General features: G+C 38.8%; 1 protein-coding gene across 4 annotated transcripts in view; it reads right to left on the reverse strand.

Moving 5' to 3' along the window:
• The window catches only part of LOC120540355 (kelch domain-containing protein 8B-like), a 472,238-nt gene that overhangs the window by 398,411 nt on the left and 48,369 nt on the right, over positions 1–25,458 (reverse strand). For all 4 annotated transcript variants that reach the window (XM_039771041.1, XM_039771038.1, XM_039771039.1 and 1 more), the window contains one exon: positions 20,946–22,457. In XM_039771041.1, coding sequence (XP_039626975.1) covers positions 20,946–21,336 — 391 coding nt within the window. In that variant the 5' untranslated portion in view covers positions 21,337–22,457. The remainder of the gene's footprint in view (positions 1–20,945; positions 22,458–25,458) is intronic.

Raw genomic sequence — 25,458 nt, forward strand, 5'->3', positions numbered from 1 at the left:
TCGTCGCACAGCATTATGATTTTTTATAAGGGAAACAAAATTACAAAAGAAAACCCTTAGACATTGATTCGATAGGAACGGCCTACTCAGAATCACTGTCTGAATGGTAATTATGTGGTGGTGTAGTAGCATTTCTGCTTCTGTCCGTCCACAGTCCATCTCGTTTTCACGACACAGTTGTTTGTTCTCACGATCTCTTCTCAACCTTTCTCCAATCTCGCAGGTTGCTTTGTGGCAATCCAAAGAGTAAGGCAATATACACGGAGCAATGGTTATTAAAGGGGGACACATAGGTATCCAGGCTCTTTAAAGCATAAATAGGGATCACTTCACTGACATGTGAGCAAGCCACGGTACAACTGTGAGACGCGCAGCACTCGCCGCTTCTAGCGTAACAATAATAATTTCCGGAACGTGCTGTTACGTTGTCATTCATTTTACCCAGTGTCTTTCTTTCATTCATATGTTACGTAGGTACGTTCTTTTTATCTTCAGCAATCTCATTTTCTAACCAGGCCTCAGGAGCTAACCAGCGTAACACTGTCCACCACCCCTTTCGTTATTTCGCCACATTGTTGACATCCGTGAGTAACAACAACGTACTAAACTGGAAGGTGGTCTACACATGCGTGGAATTCGTGAACAAACAAAGATCAAGATCTAAATGAAGATTATATACTGTATAAAGATTAGTTAATAGTTAATTTAAAGCACAACAATTTGTTTAGTTTGAATGTCTGTGTTTTGAGGTGTGACTGGAGTACTACAGTCTTCAGTAGTATAAGCCTGGAGGAGATTCTTAATGCAATGCCTATGTTTTAGCTGTCTCTCTACTGCCATCTAGTGCTTCTTCGTCTAATTAATTCGCGGACAAACAAAGATCAAGATCCAAATGAAGATATATATATATATATATATATATATATATATATATATATATAGTGGGCGCTATCGCTCCCTTGAACCCTTGTCCACAACTCCAAACACCAGGTAAAAGTCCACAAGTTGACTTTATTAAATTGCCACAGTGCACAAAGCACCCTCTCCTCCACTATATTCATAAACACTCACAATCAATAACAATAAATCAATCCTCCACTCCCAGACGCGTTGCCACCCTTCCACCCGGCTCAGCTCACCATCTGGGAGCTCCCATAGTTCTTTTATATTCCCTGACCCGGAAGTGTTCCGATCCCCAGTCCATGTGACTCTCAATCCCTTCCGGGTCAGGTACAATTCCTTTCTTTTCACCCCGGAAGCCCGTTGCTCTTCCTTTGACGAACTTCCGGGTTAAAGGGCACAAAGAAGTCTTCGGTCCTCCCTGCAGCTCCCTCTTGCGGCCCCTGTGGTATCCAGCAGGGTCTTGTATAAAAACTACATGTCCCATTACTCTCTGCTGGTCTTCGGGGCACCTCCATACTGCAAGGAGGGCTCCATCTGGCAGCCTGGGGGTATTGGCCGGGATGACAAGCCGGCCACATCTCACAATATATATATATAAACAAAGAAACAACACCCACCAGCCACACTAAAAGCACACATATAGTAAGAACTTCTGGCTAGAATAAGAGAGATGTTCCTGCCAGATAGATGGAAAGTACTTATTTTTCCAAAGGCGGGAAATAAGCTTTTTACAGAAAATATACAAGTATTATAACAAATGCACATCAAATACACAGCAGAGTTACTAAAAAAGAAGAAAATGTCTGACTTTTACAAAAGATAAGAAGACCAGTCACATTCACAGTGAGGCATTATAAGGCCATAGGCATAAAGGAGTCCCTGTATTGTTTCCTGACACACTTCTTTCTGAATAACTTCTTGGCTGAAAGTCCTCAATGTGAATGCGTCATGGAGAGGATGTGCAGCGCTGTTCATAATTGCTGCCAGTGTTGTCCACATTCTCTCCTCCACCACTGCCTAAAGCTGGTCCCATAATAGAAGCTGTCTTTTAATCAGCCTGATTGATTTGGTGGGTCTCTCTTGATGTGATGTTACTGGCCTAGCACGCCACAGCATTTAAAATCTCATTGGCAATCAGAGTTGTAGAACATATAAATTATGTCACTACGTACATCAAAGGTGCACAAATTCCTAAGAAAAGTTGTCTTTGCTGCCCTTTCTTATGTAGTTCCTCTGTGTTACTAGATCAACCCTGCTTGAATACTTGAGTAGTGACAATGTGGACCACCTGGGGGTGCACCACCTCCCAAACCTGACACAGACTGACTTGGGACATAAGTGCAAGCACATGCTTTTATTTTTTTTCTTTTCCCTGTGCGAAATGCCTTCCCCCATTTCCCATGTGTACAGCTCAGTTCCAGCACAGCACAAAACACACTTCTCTTCTTTCTCTCTTTTCTTCTCTCTTTTCCTCCACTCTGCCTGGCAAGCTTCATCTTCTCCCACCCAACTCTGGCTCCTCAGAGTAGTGGCTGCTGACTCCTTTAATAAGGCACCCTGAAGTGCTCCATGTGCTCGTTGACTTAGATCTGATAGCAAGTGCTGCCATTAAGGGCTCAGTAGCAGCTGCAGTACCCCCTGGCAGTGCCCACAGACCCCAACAGGGCTGCACCAAACTCCAGCTCCCATGGAGCCTTGCAGAAGTCCGAGGCACCGCTGCAATCGTGGGAGGGCCGGCAATCTAGCGCTATATCCAGAGCATTACCTTTCTCGGTCCTTCCAGCATAGAAGCATCCCAGCAGGGTAAGGGCCCCACTACACCAAACATTGAGGCTCTTTGGCACTGAGAAAGTCAGTAACCAGTTTCTTGGCTTTTCTGATATTAAGAAGTAGATAGGACAGGGGGATATGGAAAAAGATGATCTCCTGTGGCGACCCCTAAGGGGAGCAGCCAAAAGAAGAAGAAGATATACATCCAACTAGATGCAGTTGTCACAGACTTGCCATGTTACTCCACTGTGTTTAGTCAGGAGTTCCCAGTCCCATCCTTGGTCAGTGGGACAGTTTTAATTGTCTCAGTCCAATGACTTGTTATCTAATGCAGTTAATTTGTTACCGTGGATCTTTAGTTAACTAGCTTTGCTACAACTTACAGTTTCATGTTCAAGGTGTACACATTTAAGTGATTAAATTCTGCACTTTTTATTGCTGTGTTCTCTCATGACCTCTACATTTGAAAACTGAATCTAAAAGTTGACAGGTCATTAATAAAATATTCTGTTTTTATGCAAGTGAAAATTATTATAATGTTAGGAGAAAAAGTCTTCCCATTTGCACTTGAACAAGCAGCACAAGATGCTTCTGGGTAATATTTACAGAGGCTGAACTAACAGGCTCTATTGTATTGCTGCATGAGTACTGTCAAAGCAATGAATTATTGTATTATAGCAGGGGAAAGTGAAGCAGCTTCTCTTCCCTCTCCCACTCGCTGGATTAACTGGAAAGAAAATGAGGTACTTTGCTACAGGGATGATAAAAAAATGACAAAATTACACAGTCAAACTGATTGTGCAGAATCATCAAAGGCAATGCTCTCCTTCAGAAGCTGTAAGCAGTCAATTAGTTTGTTAATAGCTGTAGAAATTCTGTAGGGAGAAAATTTGTTGAACAAAGAATTGTAATTTCATTTCACATTTTGGAAAACATGTCCAGAGCTTTTTGGATCAGTCTATTTAGATTCATTAAAGTGAAAAGATTTCCATATTAGAAAAGGAAAAGTCAGAATGAAATATCTTTTAACAACATACATTAGATAATGCCCTGTTACTGACCTGCTACAAATATGTACTGAGTTGACATTTTAATACGATTAACTCAAAAAAAAATAATAATTTTACAGCCTTCTTGTCGTATTAAGCCACGGAACATTCATAGAGAACTCATACCCTGCAGCAAATGAGAGATAAAAAATAATCCCATCATTAAAGTAAACTTACATTTGTACATATTGCTTAACTCTACTGCTTCAAGGCTGTTGAGACTTCCAAATTTTATATTGCACTAATTCAGCTGTCCATCAGTCCGTTTACTAAGCTGTGTAAAAGTTGTATTGTTATCTATTTATTATCTCTCTATTATATAAAAAAAAATCTTGGGATGGGATGAGAGACTTTTTCAGAGAGATGAAATAAGACATTTTCAGAGAGATAATTTCAAGACAAGACTTTGTGCCAAGAGATGAAATGAAAACCTAACAAGTCCAAGCGAGGGCGTAAATAAAAGACAAACAGTAGAAGAAGAAAAGACAAAAAGTAGAAGACAAAGTAGAACATTGTTAATGAAAGTACTAAAATTTGAAAGTCTCAAAAATATGATAGTAAAGATTGCATTAGTACTAACAAATGGAAATTATTACTCGGTGAAATAAAGGAACAGCAAAAGATCAAATATATGGACACAGTTGATATGACAGAGGTATTTAGATATTATTCGGCTTTAAACTTTAAGTCGGAGACTTGTAAATCATCTAATTCATGTTGCCATCAGGGAAAAGTAGTGTTTCTTCCCAATGAAGAGACGTATCCGCGAGAATTAAAAGATTTGGTGTTTGGTGAAAATGAAATCCACGTACCCGAGCGGCAGAGACACGAAGTGGCTGGCACGCCCACGGTCCACTCGCTTCTCATTCGTGTAATTGCTATTGTCAGACACAGTTCCTGCTCTCTCAGCTCCAAGTGGGGTTGGAAATAAAAGACAAAGAGTAGAAGACAAAGTAGAATGTCGTAAAGAGGTTCAAAAACGTTGGCGCGATACACATGGAGAACAGGTTAGAGATTATGACAATACTAAAATTTGAAAGTCTCAAAAAACTGATAGTAAAGATTGTAAAGTGAAATCCACTAATGTGAGTGGCAGAGACGTGAAGTGGCTGGCACATAGCACAGGCTAGGGGTTGGCGAGCAAAACGAGCAGGGGGCGAAGCCTCCTAATTTTTCAAAACACAGTACAAATTTATGGGAAACTAAAGACTATCATCTTAGGCCGGGGCCCACAAGTTTGATCCTGTAGGGTCGCAGTGCTTGCAGGTTTTTGTTACAACCTAATTGCTTCATTAGAAGCCAATGCTATCAGGGTTTACTTAACGTTGTGTCTTGTTGGGGTTTTCTTTTCCACGTGAGGTCTGTCCTATATTGCAAATTTTTCCTTCCCATGCCTATTGGGTTGCAAAAATTGTACTTTCACAGTTTGCCAAATGAGACTCATAATATTTAATTTGTGAGTTTGCATTCTAAGTAAATACACTATTGGTCGAAAGTTACGTCTGTTTTTTCAATTTTTATGGAAATACATGCAGTTTAATGTCTTAATATTCAGGAAATCAAGGCATAGAACAAATAAACAATGGCAAATAAAAAATAAGTGTACAAAATTTAATTCAAATTTTTGATTCATCAAAGTACCCACCTTCAGCTGATATAAGAGCCAAACTGTGGTAACCCTTTTGATTCAGAATGCCAGACACTCTGTGCAAGTCACTAACTCTACCTCACGCAAAAGAACCCCAAACCATCACACTTCCTCTTCCATGTTTGACAGTGGGTGTCACACACTGAAGAACCATCCTTTCACCAACTCGACAGCATACAAACACCCTGCGTGAAGAACCGAACCCTTCAAATTTTGATTCAACAGTCCGTAAGACTTTCTTCCATGTTGCAGTAGTCCACAGCCAATATTTCAATGTCCTGTTTTGTCCTTTACGGAATGTCTTTCTTACTGCCACTTCCCCTGTCAGACCTGCAGCACAAAGCCTCCTCTTCTCGGTAGAAACTGAGACTTGGTATTTTTGAACTGCACTGTTAAGCTGTGTTTGAAACTGTTATGCAGTGAGGTGCCAATCACACAAGCTGGTGACCCTCAGAAACTCGACTTCTGATTGGGTTGTGACTTTGGGTCTGCCAGATCTCTGCCTATTAGAGTTTCTTCCAGTTTGCAATTGCCTGTGGATTGTGTAGGACATCATTGTACTCACTGACACAGATTTTTTTTTTCAGTTTCTCTAAATGAAGTGAATGGCCTATAGGTCTAAGGATAATAATGCTCTGTCTCATTTAATTTGTTAATTGCTGTTTTCTTGCCATTATCATTGGAACTTACAACTCTCTACAGTGAGACATCATCCAAATAGTTTGTCATAGGGTATAGTAACACAGTAGTCTGTTCCAACTCTGTTTAAAGACAGACAGAGAGTTTTTAAAGTAATCAACAGAAGTTGGGACACCTTCATTTACTTAAATTGCAGTAGAACATCAGTAGGTTATAACCTATTAGTTGTTCTTTAATGAAGGCCCATTTGTAATATTCTGAAATTTACTTTTTTTCAGTTTTTGCTACTTTCAACTGATTGAACTTGAAGAAAAGCTGGAAAAAACTGAGGTGTTCCAAAATGTTTGACCGGTAGTGTAAACAAGCAAAGCTAATATTATTTTTGATAATGTGATTTGAAACAGTTTGAGAGGCATGTGTCTGGAGACAAAAATTTTTAGGAAGTATGCAAATAAGGTGGACAAACATTGGGAAATATGAAAATGTAAATGCTAATACTAAAATGATTGCTATTGTTTTATCCTTGTATTTCCAGATAAACTAACCAGTGTGTATATGCATGTAGGAAGATGTGAAATAGGGGCTTGAGACTTTGTATTGAAGATGTTTCTCATAGCAAGCTAAAAGTCACTAAGCTGAGAAGTAACCAGACCATGGGAAATTATCAGTTGTCTAATTTTAGCTGATATAACTAAATTTGACATAATTAGCTTCCAAAGCTCTGTGTTAAAGAAAGGGACTTAAGAGTACTTAAGAGACACAAAGCTTTTGACAGGAGGGAAGACACACAACAACAACATTTATTTCTATAGTGCATTGTCATACACAGGATGTAGTTCAAAGTGTTTTACAAAATGTCAAAGAAATACTCAGGAGAAATTAAAAACAAATTAAAACCTGTAAGATAATAGTAAGCAACAAGTAACAATAAATAATAACAAATCAGTAAGGGCTGACATAGCATGGATATATAATTAGTAGACAGGTAATTTTTGACACAAGAAAAGTAGTTTTTGATATGTTTGGCATAGAAGAGGTGGACGTAGGAAACATGTGAGAGAGATAGTTGTGAAGGTGCATCAAAACATCGTGCTGTCAGGGAACGAAAGTTCAGTGGTCCCAAAGGGCATGTGGAAGAAAATAAAAAAAAATACGATTTGATGTGCACAAACTAAGAGGTGCTGCATGCAAAATAAGAGGGGTGTCAGGCATATCACATTTTATTTTGTGTGTGGCACTTCTTTTAATTTCCTGCCGCTTAGCCTTTGGGGAGACTTAACGAAAGAAACATAGAAAATGAGACTTAACAGAGACAAGTGGTAGGAGGAAAAGGCTGTGCAGAGGCATGCACTTTAAAAGAGCGCCTTAGCTGCACCGAGAAGAAAGGACACTGCTCTTTGTTTAACTGAGACAAGGCTTGCTGTATGCACATCAATTCAAACTTCAAGTGTAACTTCTAGTATTTGATATGCCTAATTTCTCTGCAAGTAAATATATGTTTGGTATACGTTTGGGTATTATCTCACTGAAATCACCAGTAAAAACATACATAAACATGTAAAGAACATGCAGAATCCACACAGGCAGTGCCCAGACCAGAACATGAACCCAGAATTCTAGAGCTGTTAGGCAGCACAACTGGAACAGAAGTGTCAATTGTAAAAGGCACTATATAAAATAAAGATGGATCTGTTCACTGAATGTGCTCTCCAACTTTAACATAAAACCTGATTATGTGTTCAAGTCTGTGACTGATGAGACCTCAGCTGAACTAGCTAGAGCTGGGGGAATGTAATTACTGGCAACTTAAGGCAAAATAGATTTAATTTAATATAAAAAGTTTAAAATATTAAGCTTTGTTGTTTCTCTCATGAAAGAGAGAGAACTGAAAAGTTGATACGCACATTAGCAGAAGCAGCCTCCGTTATTCTAAAAATGTATCTGTGCAGCTTCTGGGTCAATCTTTACATACCTGTTGCCAGGCAACAGCAATGCTCGCGGTGGGTCAGGTGGAATACAAGTGTCTGAGTGCAAAACAGTGTGTGCATATTTACTGGTGAGCTCTTTATTAGACACGCCACACACCAGCGGTGGCATTTTGACAATCTTTTGACTCTTTGCACTCTGCTAATAGCCAGTGGGAGAATGTGAACATTAACACACTAAGCTATTTTCATCTATTGGCTGATTTTTAAAACAGTCGGTCGGTTGATTTGCTTGCCTGAGTGTTAATTCCTACATTTCTGAATAAAATGCAGCAGTATGCTTAAGAAGTATGAACATTGCATGTCTGCAGGATTTTATTCATGTTTTACTAGCTGGATTTGTCCATTCGTATACAATAAACGTGATTATCACAAAGAGTCTTTAAACATTTAATGTATTAATTGCATCTACATGAAAGAAGAATCTGGGACCGTCATTATAAAGAAACACCAAAAACCAATGCAGGCTGCCCAAAGTAGACTCAGAGAAGTTTACTTTATTTGTGTTTTAGGGTCCAGTTGTCCAAGGTGATCCTAAACTTACTTTAGCCCCCATGATTTACTATACACATGCTGCATTTATTTAGGGGGTCCCAATAGGTGTTCATAGTTTGAATTCTATAACACACAGACAGAAAAAGGAACAGACTGGTGCTGTACATCTCCTACATTCGAAATGTCCACCGAGCCCACCAATGAATCGTTAACGACGATGTGCAGCAGAGTGGCATTTGCCTTGTATTGTTGCTACTGGGAGAGCGGAACAGACAAATTCAATTTCATGCTTCAAATCTTGCAGTGTTCTTGGCTTTGTAGCATGCCCAATGTTTTTTAGAGCCCTCCACGCATTTGTCAGCTAGCATCATTCTCATACACTAATTCAAAATGCTATCACTCTGTCTTAAAATCTTGTATGTGCTTGTTTCAAATCCCTTTTGATGGACCTTTATACACATTTTCCATTTATTTATTTATTTTCTAACTACTTTTTCCCTCAGGGTGGCAAGGTCTTGTCTCAGAAGCTCCAGTGTCTTATTTTCAGTTCCTGACTTGGTTGCTGCCTGTGTGAAATTTGCTTTTATGGGTAATGCAGTTTCTTCCCATGTACCTAAAAGTGTGTGTTAGGTTAAATAGCAACTCTGAAATATGGCCAGTATGGGTGTGTGTATGATTGTGTCCTTTGTTGGACAGATGGCCCCTCAAGAACTGATTCATGCCTTCTCAGTTAGGCTTTGAGATGTGACAAGAAAAGAGGAAAATGCAGAAAATCCACATGTGTTTTGTCATGGAAGGGTCTCAGGGCGACCCTGTTCTCTGCTTTATACTCTTTATTACACAGAATTTAACAAAATGCCCAAAATCCTTGCTATAGCCTTCAGATGTTACACTGCCTTTTATATCTATGACCTCAGGCAACAAGATTAAGCACTAAAACAGTCAGGAGAAAAAGTTACACATTATTCATGTATTATACTTGTGAGAGAATAATTTTAGGGTAAGCATTCATCTTACAAAAATAGCATAATAGGTTAAAAAATGTCAGAAAACTGTTCAGGCATATCAGGAAACCAGATAAAGGTCAAGTGAACAACAGAGACAGAAATGTAATACACAAAATGTACTGAAAGGTGACTAAGAGATCAGATGCCCTGCATTCAACCAGACTGGACAGTTGTTACACACACAGATTTGAAGGGTAATATCTAAACTGAGAGATATTGAAGAAGAAGGATATAATGGAGAAAGACTTTTATTCGGCTGGTTGTTCTCTGTGCTAAACACCTCATGTCTTTTAACCAATCAGAGTAAAATGTATGCATTGATTGACACTGGATGTAAATTAGTAGTTTATAAAAAGAACCTCTATCCCTTGTTTCTCTGACCATTCTGATAATGCTGTAGAAGAGCACTCCCTGTTCAAACATTAGCTGAAGAGCATGAACAGCTTTTCACCTGCCTGATTACTGGCTGAAAGGTTTTATCAGATTTGTCCTGTTAGAGGATAAGTTTCATTCTTTAATTTAGATGTTGATTTGTACCACATCCTGTATATAATATACTCAAAATCATATAAGCAAGAGAGTACAAATGCTGGAAAAATAATAATACGACTTGGTCCATATTAAACATCCAGTATGCTTAGATGTTAAATGTTAGTCTCTGGTCTGGCTTGGTCTGGCATGGCCCCCAATCCAGAATGCCATCTGCGCAGGGCAACAGAAATGGCGTCAACATAGTACAGAAATGGCAGAGTGAGCATGGCCTTCTACAAGAATTAAACAGATACATTTTACCTTTCTCTCAGCCTATAATTTAAGTCCAAATTTGTCGTCTTTGAGTGAGGACGTGTAATTCCCAATGACTTCTTAGGTCAGGAAGATTCAGCGCTGTCCCCATCCACACAGCGCCCTCCCAAATGTCCAGCTTTTGCTTTATTCCTGTCACTCATTTTCTCCAGTTTCAAAGGATGTACAGATGTAGTTTCAGTTAAACAGGAAAGAAAAGATATACAGGTAATTAAATCGTAAACTGCCTTTTCAAACTTGCTTCTCTCTCAGAGTCATAAATTTACTTGTCGCTTCCATTCCACGAAGACTCACCTGGTCCACTGTGGTAAACTCTCGTCCCTGTCATAGACAAAGCACTTAACAGAAGGCCTTATCTCATCAAGTAAGTTGAAAATGTCCCAGAGTAACAACTGGCTTATCCAGCTTTCTAACATTTTAAAATGTAATTGTTAGTCAATAACTGCCCTGCCTGGCAGAAACATTTGTATTTCTACACATTAATAATAACTAATATTTATATATATGGTAGATATTATTCTCTATTACACGTGGACATGGAACAGTGTTCAAAATTCACATAGCCAGTGACTAGGCCAAGAACCAAAAGTCACATTCATGAAGCTGTAAAGCATACTCACTAAGCTCTGGGGCACACACACACACACACACACACACACACACACATATTGTACAGACATTCTGACTGGAAGGGTGAACGTTTCAGGACTTTGAAGAGCCACGCACAGCTATTCATCACCTTTTGCAGGCTACATTTTCTGAAAAGAAATACACTTTATACTGAAATGTCAGTTGGATCTCAGCTGCTTCCTGAAGTCCCAGTCCCATGTTTAATGAAATCTTTAAAAGTCTCCATTTCTAAAGTGAAAATGGTCTTCCCTGCCTGGCGGTTGCCTTTCTAATTGTTGCAGATGGCCATCACCCATTATAGAAATGCAGTTCTGACAGCAGCTACAGTATATTGAATTTTACTGAATTAGGCTAAACAGTGTCTCCTTACTCCTGATGAATCATAATGATGTGTTTTATGCTTTTAAGCTATTCAGTGTCTCAGTGTGCTACAACATATTATTTAAATATATAAAGGGCATATACCAACAAAATGAGCCTTAAGAGATGCCCCACAAGAATATCAGCATACGTGATGAAGGCTACACAGCTAAAACGTTAGGGTTAGGGTGTTGTAGACTTTATGATCACGGAGGGAAATTTATTTGCAGCAGGAATTGTTCAATAAAATGAGCAAAGATACAACAACCGGCAACCACTATTATCATATGTATACTGTACAATGTCACATGAAATTACATAGGGCAGGGGTCCTCAATCCCAGTCCTGGAGGGCCACAGTGGCTGCAGGTTTTTGTTCTAACCTGGTTACTTAATTAGAAAGCAATTCTTGCCAATAATTTAATTTCATGGCTTGTTAGTGCTTTAGCTCTGCTATGTCAGGTAATTCTCATATCCTAGATTTTCTTCCCCTATCTAAGAATATTATCCAAATGATTTGATAGCTAAAATAGATGAGTAATTCTCAGTCCTTCACTTTATTCTCTTCACTTTCCTTCTAAGTATTTAATTAAACTCAATAGTGTATGATAAACACACACAGAGGTGTAAATGGTAACAAGCTGAATGGAGAAATGCTGGTCTCTTTTGTTATTTGCATGTTATTGCTAATTAGGAGCAATACTAAAAACCAAGAATACAACTTATAAGCAATAAGGGTTCAAAATCTTAACAAGCGAGACAACTAAAGTGAAGCAGAAGCGTTACTTGAGCAATAAGTGCTTCTTATTAAGCAATTGGGTTGGAGCAAAAACCTGCAGCCACTGCGGCCCTCCAGGACCGTGACTGAGGACCCCTGACATAGGGGACAATTTGAGGGCTCTGGCAACGGTAATTCTCCAGCGGTCCAGGGGTTGGCACTCTCTGATAACGCCTTTTCTTTTCCTCCCTCCGCAGACTGGAAGATTGACAGCTTTTCCACTGCTGACATCATTTCCAGTGCAGTCTGCCTACACCCGCCTCTTCCCGCTAATAGCCAATAGAACCGCTTTCTTTGGCAGTCAAAATATCAGAAAAGACATCCTGTAATGCTCTTAGCTGTGTTTTTTTTTGTTTTCTCTCTTTTTTGAGATTCTAATTATATGGAGTTTGTCTACAGTTGCACCAATGCTTCTGTTTCTACTTGTTTATTACAACACACTCATGATTAGCACAAAGAAGAAAAATTTACCTTCAACAGTGCACAAAGGAATCATTCAGACTTTAGCATTTAGAAGCATCCTTGTAAGTAACAGAATTCAAAATGTTTAAATCTCTGTGAATACAAATCTATCATTCTTTTACCCTCAGAATCCTAAATCTGCAGCCTGATAGCAACAACTGAAATTTAGGAAGAAGAAGATGGCTACTGTCTGACAGAATTGAGTGGGCCTTCTTTCTAACGTGTTTGTAATACAGTTCAGTGACAGAGTTCTCCTGCAAGCAAATTATTTTAGGGCTAATTTTTACAATGTTGTTAAGATGGTTTAATATCCTTATTTTGAGTTTGCCAAACCAACATATAAAAGAAAATGTAACAATACATTCAATAAAGGACTGATAAAACAGATGCACTTTAAAACAGTTGAGTTTCGTAAGAAACAAAAGCCGTATTTGCCTCTTCCCACAAATTTGTTCTGTGTTAAGATCAAAGTTTAGTCTGTTATCAATGTCTCTAACCTTCCTATTTTTTTCAAGCTTTACGAAAAAAATTCCCCTTTTTAGATCTGTGAAAAATCTGTGGGTAGCTCTGCTTTCTGTTTATCATTTGCTCGCTCTAAAGCTTGTGTTCTTTTTGCTTCCTGTACAGAGGTACAAAATCATTTATTGACGGGCAAGTCTATTAATTTGTTGTAATCTTCAATGTGGTCTTTTGAAAAGAATTTTCACTAACCAGAAGAATATCATTTCCCTCAGCCCAAGGGAGACACGACTTGATCTTTAGCAAGCTCTCCTTGAGTCTCAATATGGTAAACTCTGTAGACCACGCAAGCTCAAGTTGTGAAGCACATTAAATGTACAAATCACCTGTCCTGTACTGCTTCACTCACAACAGATTTTCTCTAGAAGCAGCATCAGCAGATGAACTGTGCAACAGGAGCTTCATGAAATGGGCTTTATTTAAAGGTGGAGCAGCTGCACACAAGCCCATGATCACCATGTGCAATGCCAAGTGTCAGCTGGAGTGATGTAAAGCACGAAATGCCGGACTCTGGGTAGATACATAGAATTTTATGTATCCCCAGAGGGAAAATTTTGCTTTTTACAGTAGCTCTTTAAATAAATAAATACATAAATAAATAGATAGATAAGGTTTGGTGGAAAAAGGATAACGGCCTGGAACTGTTTTATAGACTTTGAAGTAGGCCCCTGAGTTCCAGTGAAGTGTACTGTTATTGCTACAGCACAGAAAGATATTTTAGACAATTGTGCGCTCACATATTTGTGGCAACAGCTTGGGAAGGTCCCAAGAAGAAGGCCCTTCTTCTGTTTCAGCATGACTGGGCCCCTGTACATAAAGCCAGGTCAATAAAGTCATGGAGTAACTCAAGTAGGCTGTGAGAGCACTGATCTCAACCCCACTGAATACCTTTGGAATGAATTCAAATGCCAGTTGCGAGCCAAGTGTTCTTGTCTAACATCAGTACCTGATCTCACAAATGCTCTTTTAGCTACATTGGCATAAATCCCCTTAAATACATCCCAAAACCTTGGGAAAATCATTCACAAAAGAGTACAGACTATTATAACCACTAAGGGGTGGCCCAGCTCCCGAATAATGCCTGTGGTTTTGGATATGGATGTCGAACAAGCTCTTATACTGTAGGTACGGTGGTCAGGTGTCCAAAAAATATTGGGCAATTTGGATTAGATAGATAGATAGATAGATAGATAGATAGATAGATAGATAGATAGATAGATAGATAGATAGATAGATAGATAGATAGATAATCCTGAAGAAAATTGCATGGTTCCAGCAGCAGACAAAAAAGGAACAAATAAACATTTGACAAGAATCATAATTACCTTAGGTATATAAGGTGCAAATACACGTTACAGAAATGATCTGTAACTAAATTGCCAAAGTGCAGGAATTTTCTATTTGTAATTAGATTGGAAGTGCACACACTTATCAGTTACAGTTTCACAGTACAGGATGTCCATCATTGACACCACATATTGCGTAATTGTCTGTTAAAATGTCTGCCACATCAAAATCACTCAGCACACTGGGAACAACAAACTCACATCGTGCTGCTTGGAGCAACACGGTTGTCTCAGTCTGTTACAGAATGTGTTTTTCCAAGACCTCTTACAGGGGATGAGAGTCATTGTCCAGGATCGCAAGCAGCTTTCTGAGTGATTTCTGTTCTATCTCTTCCCCCAGAGGGTCCAGCCTCACTCCCAAGACTGGGTCAGCCTTTTTTAACCAATCTATTTAGTCTGAAGTCATCACTTGCACTAATGACATATCCCCAGGCCACTACAGACTGGTAGAAAAATATGCAAGTGGCCAGCATACTCTAAATGACTTTGGCCTCCTCAGGAAACTCACATGCAAAGAAAAACACATATATAAAAATGAAAAGAACCAATCATCAATTATTTCTTAAATGAATTAATACCCTACAGATATGTTGGACATGATCATCACAGGTTTATGAAAATATTATCAATATAAACCATAACACAAATACTTACAAGATCCTGAAAAATATCTTTAACAAACAACTGAAATAAAGCCAGTGTTTTAGCTAACCCATGAGACTTTACTTGATATTCAGAATTTCCTGAAGCAGCTTTGAAAGTCAGTTTCTATTAATGCCCCCCTGTGTTTAGATTTAAGCAGGGTTCTGTCCCTGGCTCACTGTCATATCTCTTCATTTCTTCTATTTGACATGTCATATCATGGATTGCATTATTAAGAATATTGTTTTGTTTAGTATTGTCATATCATTCTGTTATGATTTTGGTTTGTTTATTTGTTCTTTAAATTATATTCCTTTTACATTACTTTTTATGTTGAGCCTAGGGGGGAGGGTCCACCTGATAATTCTGCTAGGGGACCCCCATGGCTATTTAAGAGCCCACATTGTATGAAATGACAGCACTGGCATTGTGTTTTTCTCCTATTGTTTGGTTTTTCATTTTGTGATTGAATTTCCTAGCTTTTGCACTTACAGCTTTCATTAAAAGATGCTGTCATTGTGTTCAATAAGAATTACTTATTAATTCTTTGAAATCACTTCAGTTTTTTCTTGCCTGGTGATTCTTGATTCACCAGTATGGGAAAACTCCCACATATGATATGCTATTTAACTCATCTTCACATCTAGTTATGCAAGATGCCAAGGTTTTTGGGTGTTTCCCCATCTTTTTGGCCCTCTAGGCCCAAAAAACACTCACTTGTAGGCCATTTTTGGACCAAATCTTGTGTAGGAAATTGCACCCTTCTGATAAAAAGTAAACCAATGGTGTCTTGAGCAAAAATGATCAAAAGGACATTAAGTTGTGCATCTCACATCGACCAACCCCAGGGTTTCACTCCCTAATGGGACACAACAGGTCAACGTTACTCCTTTTACAAAACTTTGAAAGAATAGGAATTTGTAATAATGGTAGGTGGAGTGTCAATGTTTGCCTTTTTTGGTTTCTCATCTCAAATATGATAATTTCTAATATTTAATTCTTTATTGGTGATCCTAGCTCTCTAAGAGCCATAAGCATGTTAGACGCTTTAAAGGTCAGTGATTATGAATATCAGGTTATTTTAATTGTTGACCCATCTATGTTGGTCCTCTATGGACCGCTATCAGAGGGCCAAAGGTGACAAATTTCCATTACTATTGAGAATATTTAAGAGTTTTAGGGAAATTTAGAGAAAATATTTTACAGTTTAAACGTTTAAATTGAAGCGCACACTTTAATATTTCAAATATCTCATGCAACTATTCTTGTTTATTATGTACTTCTACCTCGTGGAATAAATCCTTACAGTCATGTGACCATGTCTGTCTCATTGCTGATGTCACTGCACGTGACACTATAAACATGGCAATGGTCTAAACACTCACTACCCCTCAGTAAATGAACGTACAGTACATCTCACCAGCATTAGAATAAATAGCTTGTTTTTCATGCAGGTCCTAGTGTGGGTTGTACGTTTTTTTTTACTTTCGCTTTGACTCCTACTGTTGACTAATGTCTTGCCCTTTGGTTTCTCATTACGTAATTATGTTTGATTTTTGTGGTTTTGAGCCTTGGCTTGCCCTGACCATGTCTTTTGCCAACATTGTGTATATCATCTCCTGGGCCATCATGCACAAAAAAATCCAGATGCATAAATTTGTGCATACACCAACTTCCACGTTCTTGTGTTCCATAAATCCTGGTCAGTGTGAAAAGTAATGCTCATGCATGCACCTGTCGTAGCACCCAACTCCTCCCAGAATTAAGCTTCGTTGAACATGCAAATAAATATAAATAGCCCCTTATGTTTTGCATTCTGTGAAAAGACAATGGCAAAAGCACAGGGAAAAAGAAGAATTTCAGTGAATACCAAGTAGAAGCAAGGAAAAATGTACTATTTGTTGGTTTAAGCAGAAAGTCCTACAGTGCCAGAAATAAAAAAGAAGTGTTCAGATATCAAAGTCGCAATGAAAATCGCCAGAACTCCAGGTGTCCCTAGGATTCCTTCTTCTTCTAAGATTCCACACTTATGTGGCGGAAATGGTGGCATCAAGGGCTCCACAATCCTTTGGGTGCCCCCTGGTGATGACCACAGGCCCCAATAGGGTTGAGCTTCAATGCTCGGTTACCTTGGCCCCCATACAAACCAGGGCGGCTGCCCTCTCACGGCCCAGGGAAGGTATAAACCTTCTCCTGGTCCTTCCAGGCATCCCAGCTGGGCATAAGCCCCCAGTCGTCCTCCACAAAGTGTATTAGGGTGCAGAGAAAAGAAAAAAAGGTCAAAATTTCCACTTTAATCACATAGTTTATTTTGTCATTAAAGTAGAACGTCATAAACTTCATCTTAAAATCGTTTAATTTAATAGCTTTTCAAATCCCATCGTAACTAAAGTAGCACATTAAATACTTTGTATTCTGTGTGTTCTTCTATGTACTCTTATGTGGGTGAATTACTATGTGCGTCTTATACGGGCTTTCTCTTATACCGACAGGACACAGAATACATTACATTCATGTACAATTCTCTGCACAGTTTATATACTAAGATCCATCCATCCATCCTTTATCCAACCCGCTATATCCAACACAGGGCGCAGGGCAGGAAACAAACCCCAAGCAGGGTGCCAGCTCACCGCAGGGTGCACACACACTCCCACATACCAAGCACACACTAGGGACAATTTAGGATCACCAATGAACCTAACCTGCATGTCTTTGGACTGTGGGAGGAAACCGGAGTACCCAGAGGAAACCCACGTACACACGGAGAGAACATGCAAACTCCACTCAGGGAGGACCCAGGAAGAGAACCAGGGTTTCCTAACTGTGAGGCAGCAGCGCTACCCACTGCATGACCGTCCCACCCTAAATACTAAGATGTATACTTGATATCATTTTCAAGATAATAGAAATTAAAGCATGTATAAAACATTGAGGCATGTTGGCAGAGTGGAAGTAATGAGCTGGCACCCCTTCCAGAGATTTTTCCTACCTCCCGCAAGATGCTTGCCATACTGTGCACGATCCTTAGTAAAATAATTTATTGCAGCAGTACTCTCATTCAAATGTACTAACTCCGGATTCCTGTCCTTCCTTTTCTTTCTCCAAGTAACCAATCGCCATACAATCACCTCTTTAATAAATGTCAAGACATCTGTAAGCTTAGAACGCCGATTCTTCAAAAGTTTTAAGGAACATTGAAATATCTTCAAAGTTCATGTTTAATTATTCCATCCGTCTTTCCATCCAGGGTCACTCCAGTCCCAGCAAGCATACGGCGCAAGGGACTGATTGCGTGACTGATTCCTCACATATTTATTCATTAACAATATACATTATTTAAATGAAGTTAAAAATGTAGCTGTATAATGTAATATATATACATTACTGCATTTCATATTAAAAATGATATCAAGAGATCCAAGAAGATAGCGCCTAGAAATTTAAATCGACTTTGAAGCAAAGTCATCATCATCTGTAAATATGTGCTCACTTCTATTGAACTAAATTGAATTCCTTTATTGTTATTGTATGGTACAATGACATTCGATATGCAAATCCTCCGTAAACTTATTTTCCTATAAAATGGTTAAATAACAACAACAACAATAATAAAAATAATAATAATAGGATAAAAAACTGCGAAAAACATACAATATGAAAGCATAAGTGGCTCAGGTTGTGCAATATTACAGCTGTAATGCAAGTTTACAGTGAGGTAATTGTACTTATAAGTACAAACAGTTCTACCGGGAGCACTTAATGGACTGATTGAGTGTGCTTATAGCTCTTGGGATGAAACTGTTTCTGAACCGTGAGGTCCATACATGAAAGGCTCTGAAGCATTTGCTGTATGCGAGCAATTCAAACAGACTATGCGCATGGCTGAGGCAGCGTGTGCTAGAAGCTGTATCCCGATATTTCTCCCTACTCTTGACACAATCTGCAGTAGAGCTTTCTGATCAGCTGCTGTGCAGCTGTAATTTAACACTCAAGATACAATGGGTTAAAATACTCTGAGTGATGCACTGATAGTAACAACACTAAAGTGACTATGGTATTTGAAATAGTTTGGCCAATCGGTGCACCATTATATGGTTACAGGTTGATTTAAATCAGATGTCATAAACTAAAAAATGATATGCAGTTAATTTCAGGGTATTTGATAAAGCTGCGTCAGGGATGTAAATCTAAAAAATAAAGAGAAACCTTACAGGAACAGTAGCACTGCTTTGACGCTGAATGCCACCAGTTTGCGAAAACGAGCAGAGAACTTGTGTATGCAAGGGATTGAGCTGGCATGAAAATGTGTGTGGCTTTATGCCAAGTTTAGCTTTTATATCACGATGTGAGCGTGGAAATGGGCATACGCAACATTTTTGTATGTACGCACCGTTTATACATGAGGCCCCTGTATAAGATGTGTAAGATTATAGGTGCTTCTTTAAATCTAATTTAGCAAAAATAATTAGCTGCCATATTTGATTTAAACTTTGGGGATGCTCCAGCGATTATTTAAATGTGTCATATTATATACTATATATGAATACTTATGTAATCAATTATTTTGTGCCTTATATTTGCAATTAATTTACACCGCTTTCCTAAGATCTGTTTGAGTTTGACATTAAGGACTCTTTTTCTGCTGATCAGAGTAAAAAAAAATGAAATGTTGTATAACAATAAAATATAAAGACAACCTGTGTGTGGAGGGGTGGGGGGTGAATCATTTTTAAAGGCACCGTAATGCGATTCTTGAGCCAACAGTGTGTTTAACTGCAGGATCTAAGAAAGACTATTCTGGCATTTAAGCAGTCAGTCTCCTTGTTAGATTTAATGCCAGGGCCATGCAAGGGGGGCATTATTGACCTCACTTATAAGCACAAAAACATTTATGATCTTATGTGAGTTGTTCAAGTATTCAGGTTGTGACATTGCTTGTGTAAACAGTTTGCTCCAGAAAGCATATCCCAGTTAAAGGATTTACTCTTTTCAATAAAGGGGGCCATTATAATACTTGCCAAAGCTCACTGTAAGTCAATAACCCAAACTGTTTTACATGGAATTTTGGCTCCAGCTCTGTCATAAAATATGCTAAACATTTTTTTAGCTGTAATGACTAGCAAACCATGATTCCATAAAAGCAGTGATACATAGTAGACATTAGTTAACACTTTCATATATTACATATGAGATTACTGTGTCCACAAAGTGTTTGACTGGAAATACATAGTACATGACGGATGGCAAGTTATACTCCTAACCACTCCATTAAGCTCATTCCACAGTTTTTTTACTTTTTATGTAATAAATTAGACAAAGTGACAACTAAAATAAAAAAAAAACCAGGAGACTAATTTTTCAGCTCTCCCACCTGACACCCAACCAAAGAAATGGACTAATTTGTGAGGGACTCTGAACAGAAAAGGTACAAAGTGTAAAACAATGTCACACTCTTTTACGAGTATATCACTGCATGTGCTGGTCAGCTAACCAATACCATTCATATTTATCTTTTTCAAACAACAACTGACATTAAAATCAAATTATGATAACAATCAACAGAACATGCAAAAGATAAAATTGGGATGAAAGACTGGGTAAGATCTGAGAAATTCACAAGCCAAATAATACATCAGAAAAGTGTCCAGTCTTAACAGCAATACCACAGGCTGTCTAAGTAGTGTGACCTAGCAGCTAACAAAATGGACTGTAAACTACAAGGATGTCAGTTCAATCCCCACCACACCCTCACTCAGACTCTAAGGAAGGCAGTTCAACAGGTGCTCAAATGGCACTCTGAAATAATTCCGGAGTTGTAAAGTGTAATGGCATGATGTATTATACAGAAATGTGCTATATAGGAATACAACCTTATTTGTATGTCTTTACGCCCTTCCAGTTCTTACCTGTCTCCAATGCTGTAATGCCCATGGAGGGCTGTCCCAAGCTTGCCTTCTTCTCCCACCTGCCTTCATCTGAGTTGTAGATCTCAACTGATGAAAGTGGCCTCTGTTCACCATCCATTCCTCCAATCACAAGTAACTGCTTGCCCACCAGGACTACTGCTGCTCCTGCACGAGGGGTAGGCAGCGGTGGTAGGGTGGTCCAAGTCTGGGAAGCCATGTCCAGCACTTCTGTGGTATCTAAAGGCAGACCTGTCTCACTGCAACCACCCACCACATACAAGAGCCCTGTATCATAGACGGGGGTGCAGTAAACCCGGCGAGTGGGCATTGGAGCAAAGACTTCCCAATAGTATGACTTGGCGTTGGTCACATCCATCACAGATATTGGCATGGCCGTGGGGCACTAGTGAGTGAGGCTTTAGGCATAAGGCAAGAATAGGAGGGAGTTGCAGACACAAGGATTGTGGTCACAAAGTGACAGAGAGCAGGGGTGGCAACCTCAAAGAGAGAACATGATTAAGGCAGCCCTGCACAGCTCCACAGTGCAGTCTAATTATACAAACCCTTAAAAAACAAAAGCAAAAAAAAAGAAAAAGTCAAAACCTTAGGCAGTAGGCACTTCTAAAAGAACTGGGTCAGGGGGGTAAACAGGCCCAGAGTACAGAGAGTTCCTGCAAGGTTCACACCAATGGAGCAACAGCAGGGCATTAGAGATGGCAAGGGGTGACACAGATTAAAATTGTGACTACAGCCCAGAATTTAAGGTGCCACGGATCTTCTCCACCTCATAACCAGCTGGATTTCACAACTCTTTCACCACTGCAGGCTTTGTATGACAATATGCTGATCCATTTATTCTTCTAATATAAATCTAAAATGCTCTTCCAAAATTGCCTCTTACGAAAACCAGTGGCAGACTTTGGACTACACAAGATCATCATAGTGCTCGGTGCCATGTCAGCAATCAGGAGTTAATGCAAACTCGCCCATCATTCTGCTGCATTCCTGAGACTTTATTTATGGCCTTCTTATCTTGTGCACCACTGCTTGAATGCGCAGTATGGTTTTGGATGTAAGCTTGATAGAAGGAGAAAGGGAGAAGAAATGTCTTCCAGAAGACAGAGTCCACCTAATTCATACTGGCCAGCTTATTTGTTCCCCTCAACTGGTGTTTTGATCCTTTTTGTCAGCTCAGGAAAGTTAGTCTTCTGTCATGAGATGTAATGACTTCTGTTCAATTTGCTGAGTGAATATCCCAAAATGCAAAAGTGAGTCAAAGTAATCAACTAAATAAAAAACAGATGCTCACATGTCAAAATAATATGAAGGAAACTGCTGACCTCCCTCACCATTTAAGGGTAGTGTGACAGGTGGTGGCCTCACTTTCAGGTCTTCAGTATGTGTGGTCACTTGGGATGTCAGAACTCTATGAATGGTCTTTCCATAGGCTGAGGATCAGGTACTTCCTTTCAAGCAGGATGGATAGCGATGCTCTCGTGGCCTCACATCTTCCTAAGTAGACAAAAAATTAACATAACTGAGCAAATTATTCTCTTTTCAACTTCAAAATTTGGAAATACTTATGACAATGCTGTCCTAACAAATGGACAGCATAACATGAAGAAAGCAAAGTGTCATACATGCTTAAAAATCTCACAGAATATTCAACAGCAAGTAGGCCACATTAAATAAGTTGTATTGTGTATTGAGGATCACAATATACTGTACCAGACTGGAATCATATCCAGGGATGGCTCTAACTTTGCACACTAGGTTTGCTTCTCCTGGAAGGAATTTCTTAAAAGGATGGCAAGGTGGCTTATTATTTCTGAAGAACTAGGACAGCTGCACAACACATAAAACTTGTCACCTCAAATTTCTCCTACACCATCTACAGTATGTGGAATTTGCATGCTTTCTTCATCTTCATGTGGGATTCCCTTTTCCTCTCATAGCCCTAAGACATGCGTGTCAAGGCTAATTGGCATGGAGTGAGAGAGACCATGGGTTGCAATGAACTGGGGGCATATCCAAGGCGGGTTCCTCCATTGTGTTTGATAGTTCTCATAAAGGTTCTCACAAGCTGCCATATGTATTAAATGAGGCAGGTTCAGAAAATGGACAGTTAGATGTATTCTATATGTCATTTTGTTTGGTATAATGCTAAAAGGGGTGTCCTTCAGGGATCAGTAATGCACTTTTTATTATACATAAATGATCTGGACAGTTATATATTCAGTAAGCTGGTTAAGTTTGCAGATGATACCAAACTTGGTAGAAGGGCAGACAATACAGAATCAGCTCATTTATTACAGAGGGACCTGGATAGCATATGTGCTTGAGCAGATTTGTGGCAGGTGAGATTTAAGGTAAGTAAATGTAGAGTATAACATGTAGGAAGTAGAAATGATACATTTAAATACACAATGGAAAGTGTGAAATTTAAAAAAGAACACCTTATGAGAAGGATCTAGAAGTCATAGTATATTTATTAGTATCTACATCCAGACAGTGTGCAGAAAGAAAGCTAATAGGTTCTGCATTTAGAACTGAACCTCTTGACAACTAAAGAAACAGAACAACTCATTTTTAAACCAAGTTATCATTACTATGAACACGGAGAAAAAGCTAATAAGATCTTAGCTCAACAAATCCACAAGCAGGAATTTCACAATGCAATCTCAGCAATTGTAAGCACAGACAGAGACAAAATCATTGACCATAAAAATATAATGCACACATTTAGAGACTACTACAAGTCCTTATATTCTACTTAGTTTAAAGAAGACAAGACACAACCTAATGCATTTTTGGATGCATTACAGATACCATTACTAGATACTCTGAGTGCAGAGGAATTGGGTAAACTTCTGGCACTATCAGAATTACTAGATGCTATAAACTCACTTCAGAGTGGGAAAGCAGCAGGCCCTGATGGCTACCTTGCCGAATTTTAAAAAGAATTCTCAATTAAGTTAGCTCCCATTTTATTAGCAAAATTTACTGAAGCTAGAGACAATAAAATTCTACCTCAATCTTTTCGACAAACATTAATTACTATCTTTCCAAAGCAAAATAAGGACTTATTACAATGTGCATCATACAGACCAATCTCACTTCTGAATAATGATATTAAGATACTCTCCAAAGTCCTAGCTAGAAGGTTTGAGAAAGTGCTTCCTTCAGTAATATCACAAGACCAAAGTGAATTTATTAAAGGCAGACACTTAGCTGCTAATCTTCGACACCTGTTTAATGTAATATATTCACCCATAAAGTCTAACACCCCAGAGATATTATTATTGTTGGATACAGAAAAAGCATTTGATATGGTTGAATAGAACTAACTTTTCACTACATTGGTGAAAATTGGGTTTGGTCTGAACATTTGTGCATGGATCAAACTAGTGTATACCAGTCCAGAAGCTTCAGTTTGTATTAACATTATTTCAGACTACTTCAAACTAGAACGTTGTACTAGACAAGAATGCCCCTTGTCACCACTGCTTTTTGCAATCGCCATTTAGCCACTGGCAGTTCACTGTCGAAATGCTTATGAGATAAAGGGGATTGTCAGAGAAGGACTTGAACAGAAAATTTCACAATATGCAGATGAAATCGTACTGTATATATCAGATCCACAAAATACTGTGCCTGCAGTCCTTACAGCACTAAAAGAATTTCAAAAGATTTCTGGTGTCAGAATTAATTTGAATAGAAGTGTGCTCTTTACAGTGAACTCTCAATAACACAATATTAGATTGGAGACCTTCCCTTTTATATTTTCCCTTAAATTGAGGAATATTTTTATTTCTTTATTTGCTTATTTTTCCTACTATTAAAGTTTCACTATGTTGGCCTAGCTCTCTTTCTCATGGGTGGGGGGTTGATTTGTTTCAAACCTAGTTTTGTAAAACTTGACTTGCTTGTATGGAATGTTATTTGATTTTTATAAATTCAAAATGTTAAAAAAAAAGAAAGCTAATAGCATGTTAGGTTATATAGCACCCTGATGTTTGAAGTACAAGTCAAGAAACGTTGTGCTTAAGCTTTGCAACACACTAGTGAGGCCTTATTTGGAGTACTGTGTGCAGTTTTGGTCTCTTTATTAGAAAAAAGACATAGCAAGGCTAGAGGACAGCTAGGCCCATTCTAGGACATAGAGGTATGAGCTATGAGGAGAAACTGAAGGAGCCAAACCTTCTCAGTTTAAGCAAACAGAGATTAGGAGGTGACCTGATCACCTGAAAGGAATTCATATAGTAGATCACAACTTTTACTTTAAAATAAATTATTCAAAAAGAACACAGACACATGGTTTAAAAATTGCTAAGGGCAGATTTTGCACAAATATTAGAAAGTTTTTGTTCACACAAAGAACCATAGACACATGGAAAAAATTACCAAGTAGTGTGGTGGGATGTACAACTTTAGGGACATTCAAATCTTGACGATGTCATTTTGTGCAATCCAGATGATTAAGGTAGATGAGCTTGTTGTGCGTAGTGGCCTG

Source organism: Polypterus senegalus, chromosome 12 (genome assembly GCF_016835505.1).
Source record: "Polypterus senegalus isolate Bchr_013 chromosome 12, ASM1683550v1, whole genome shotgun sequence".
Taxonomy (NCBI): domain Eukaryota; kingdom Metazoa; phylum Chordata; class Cladistia; order Polypteriformes; family Polypteridae; genus Polypterus; species Polypterus senegalus.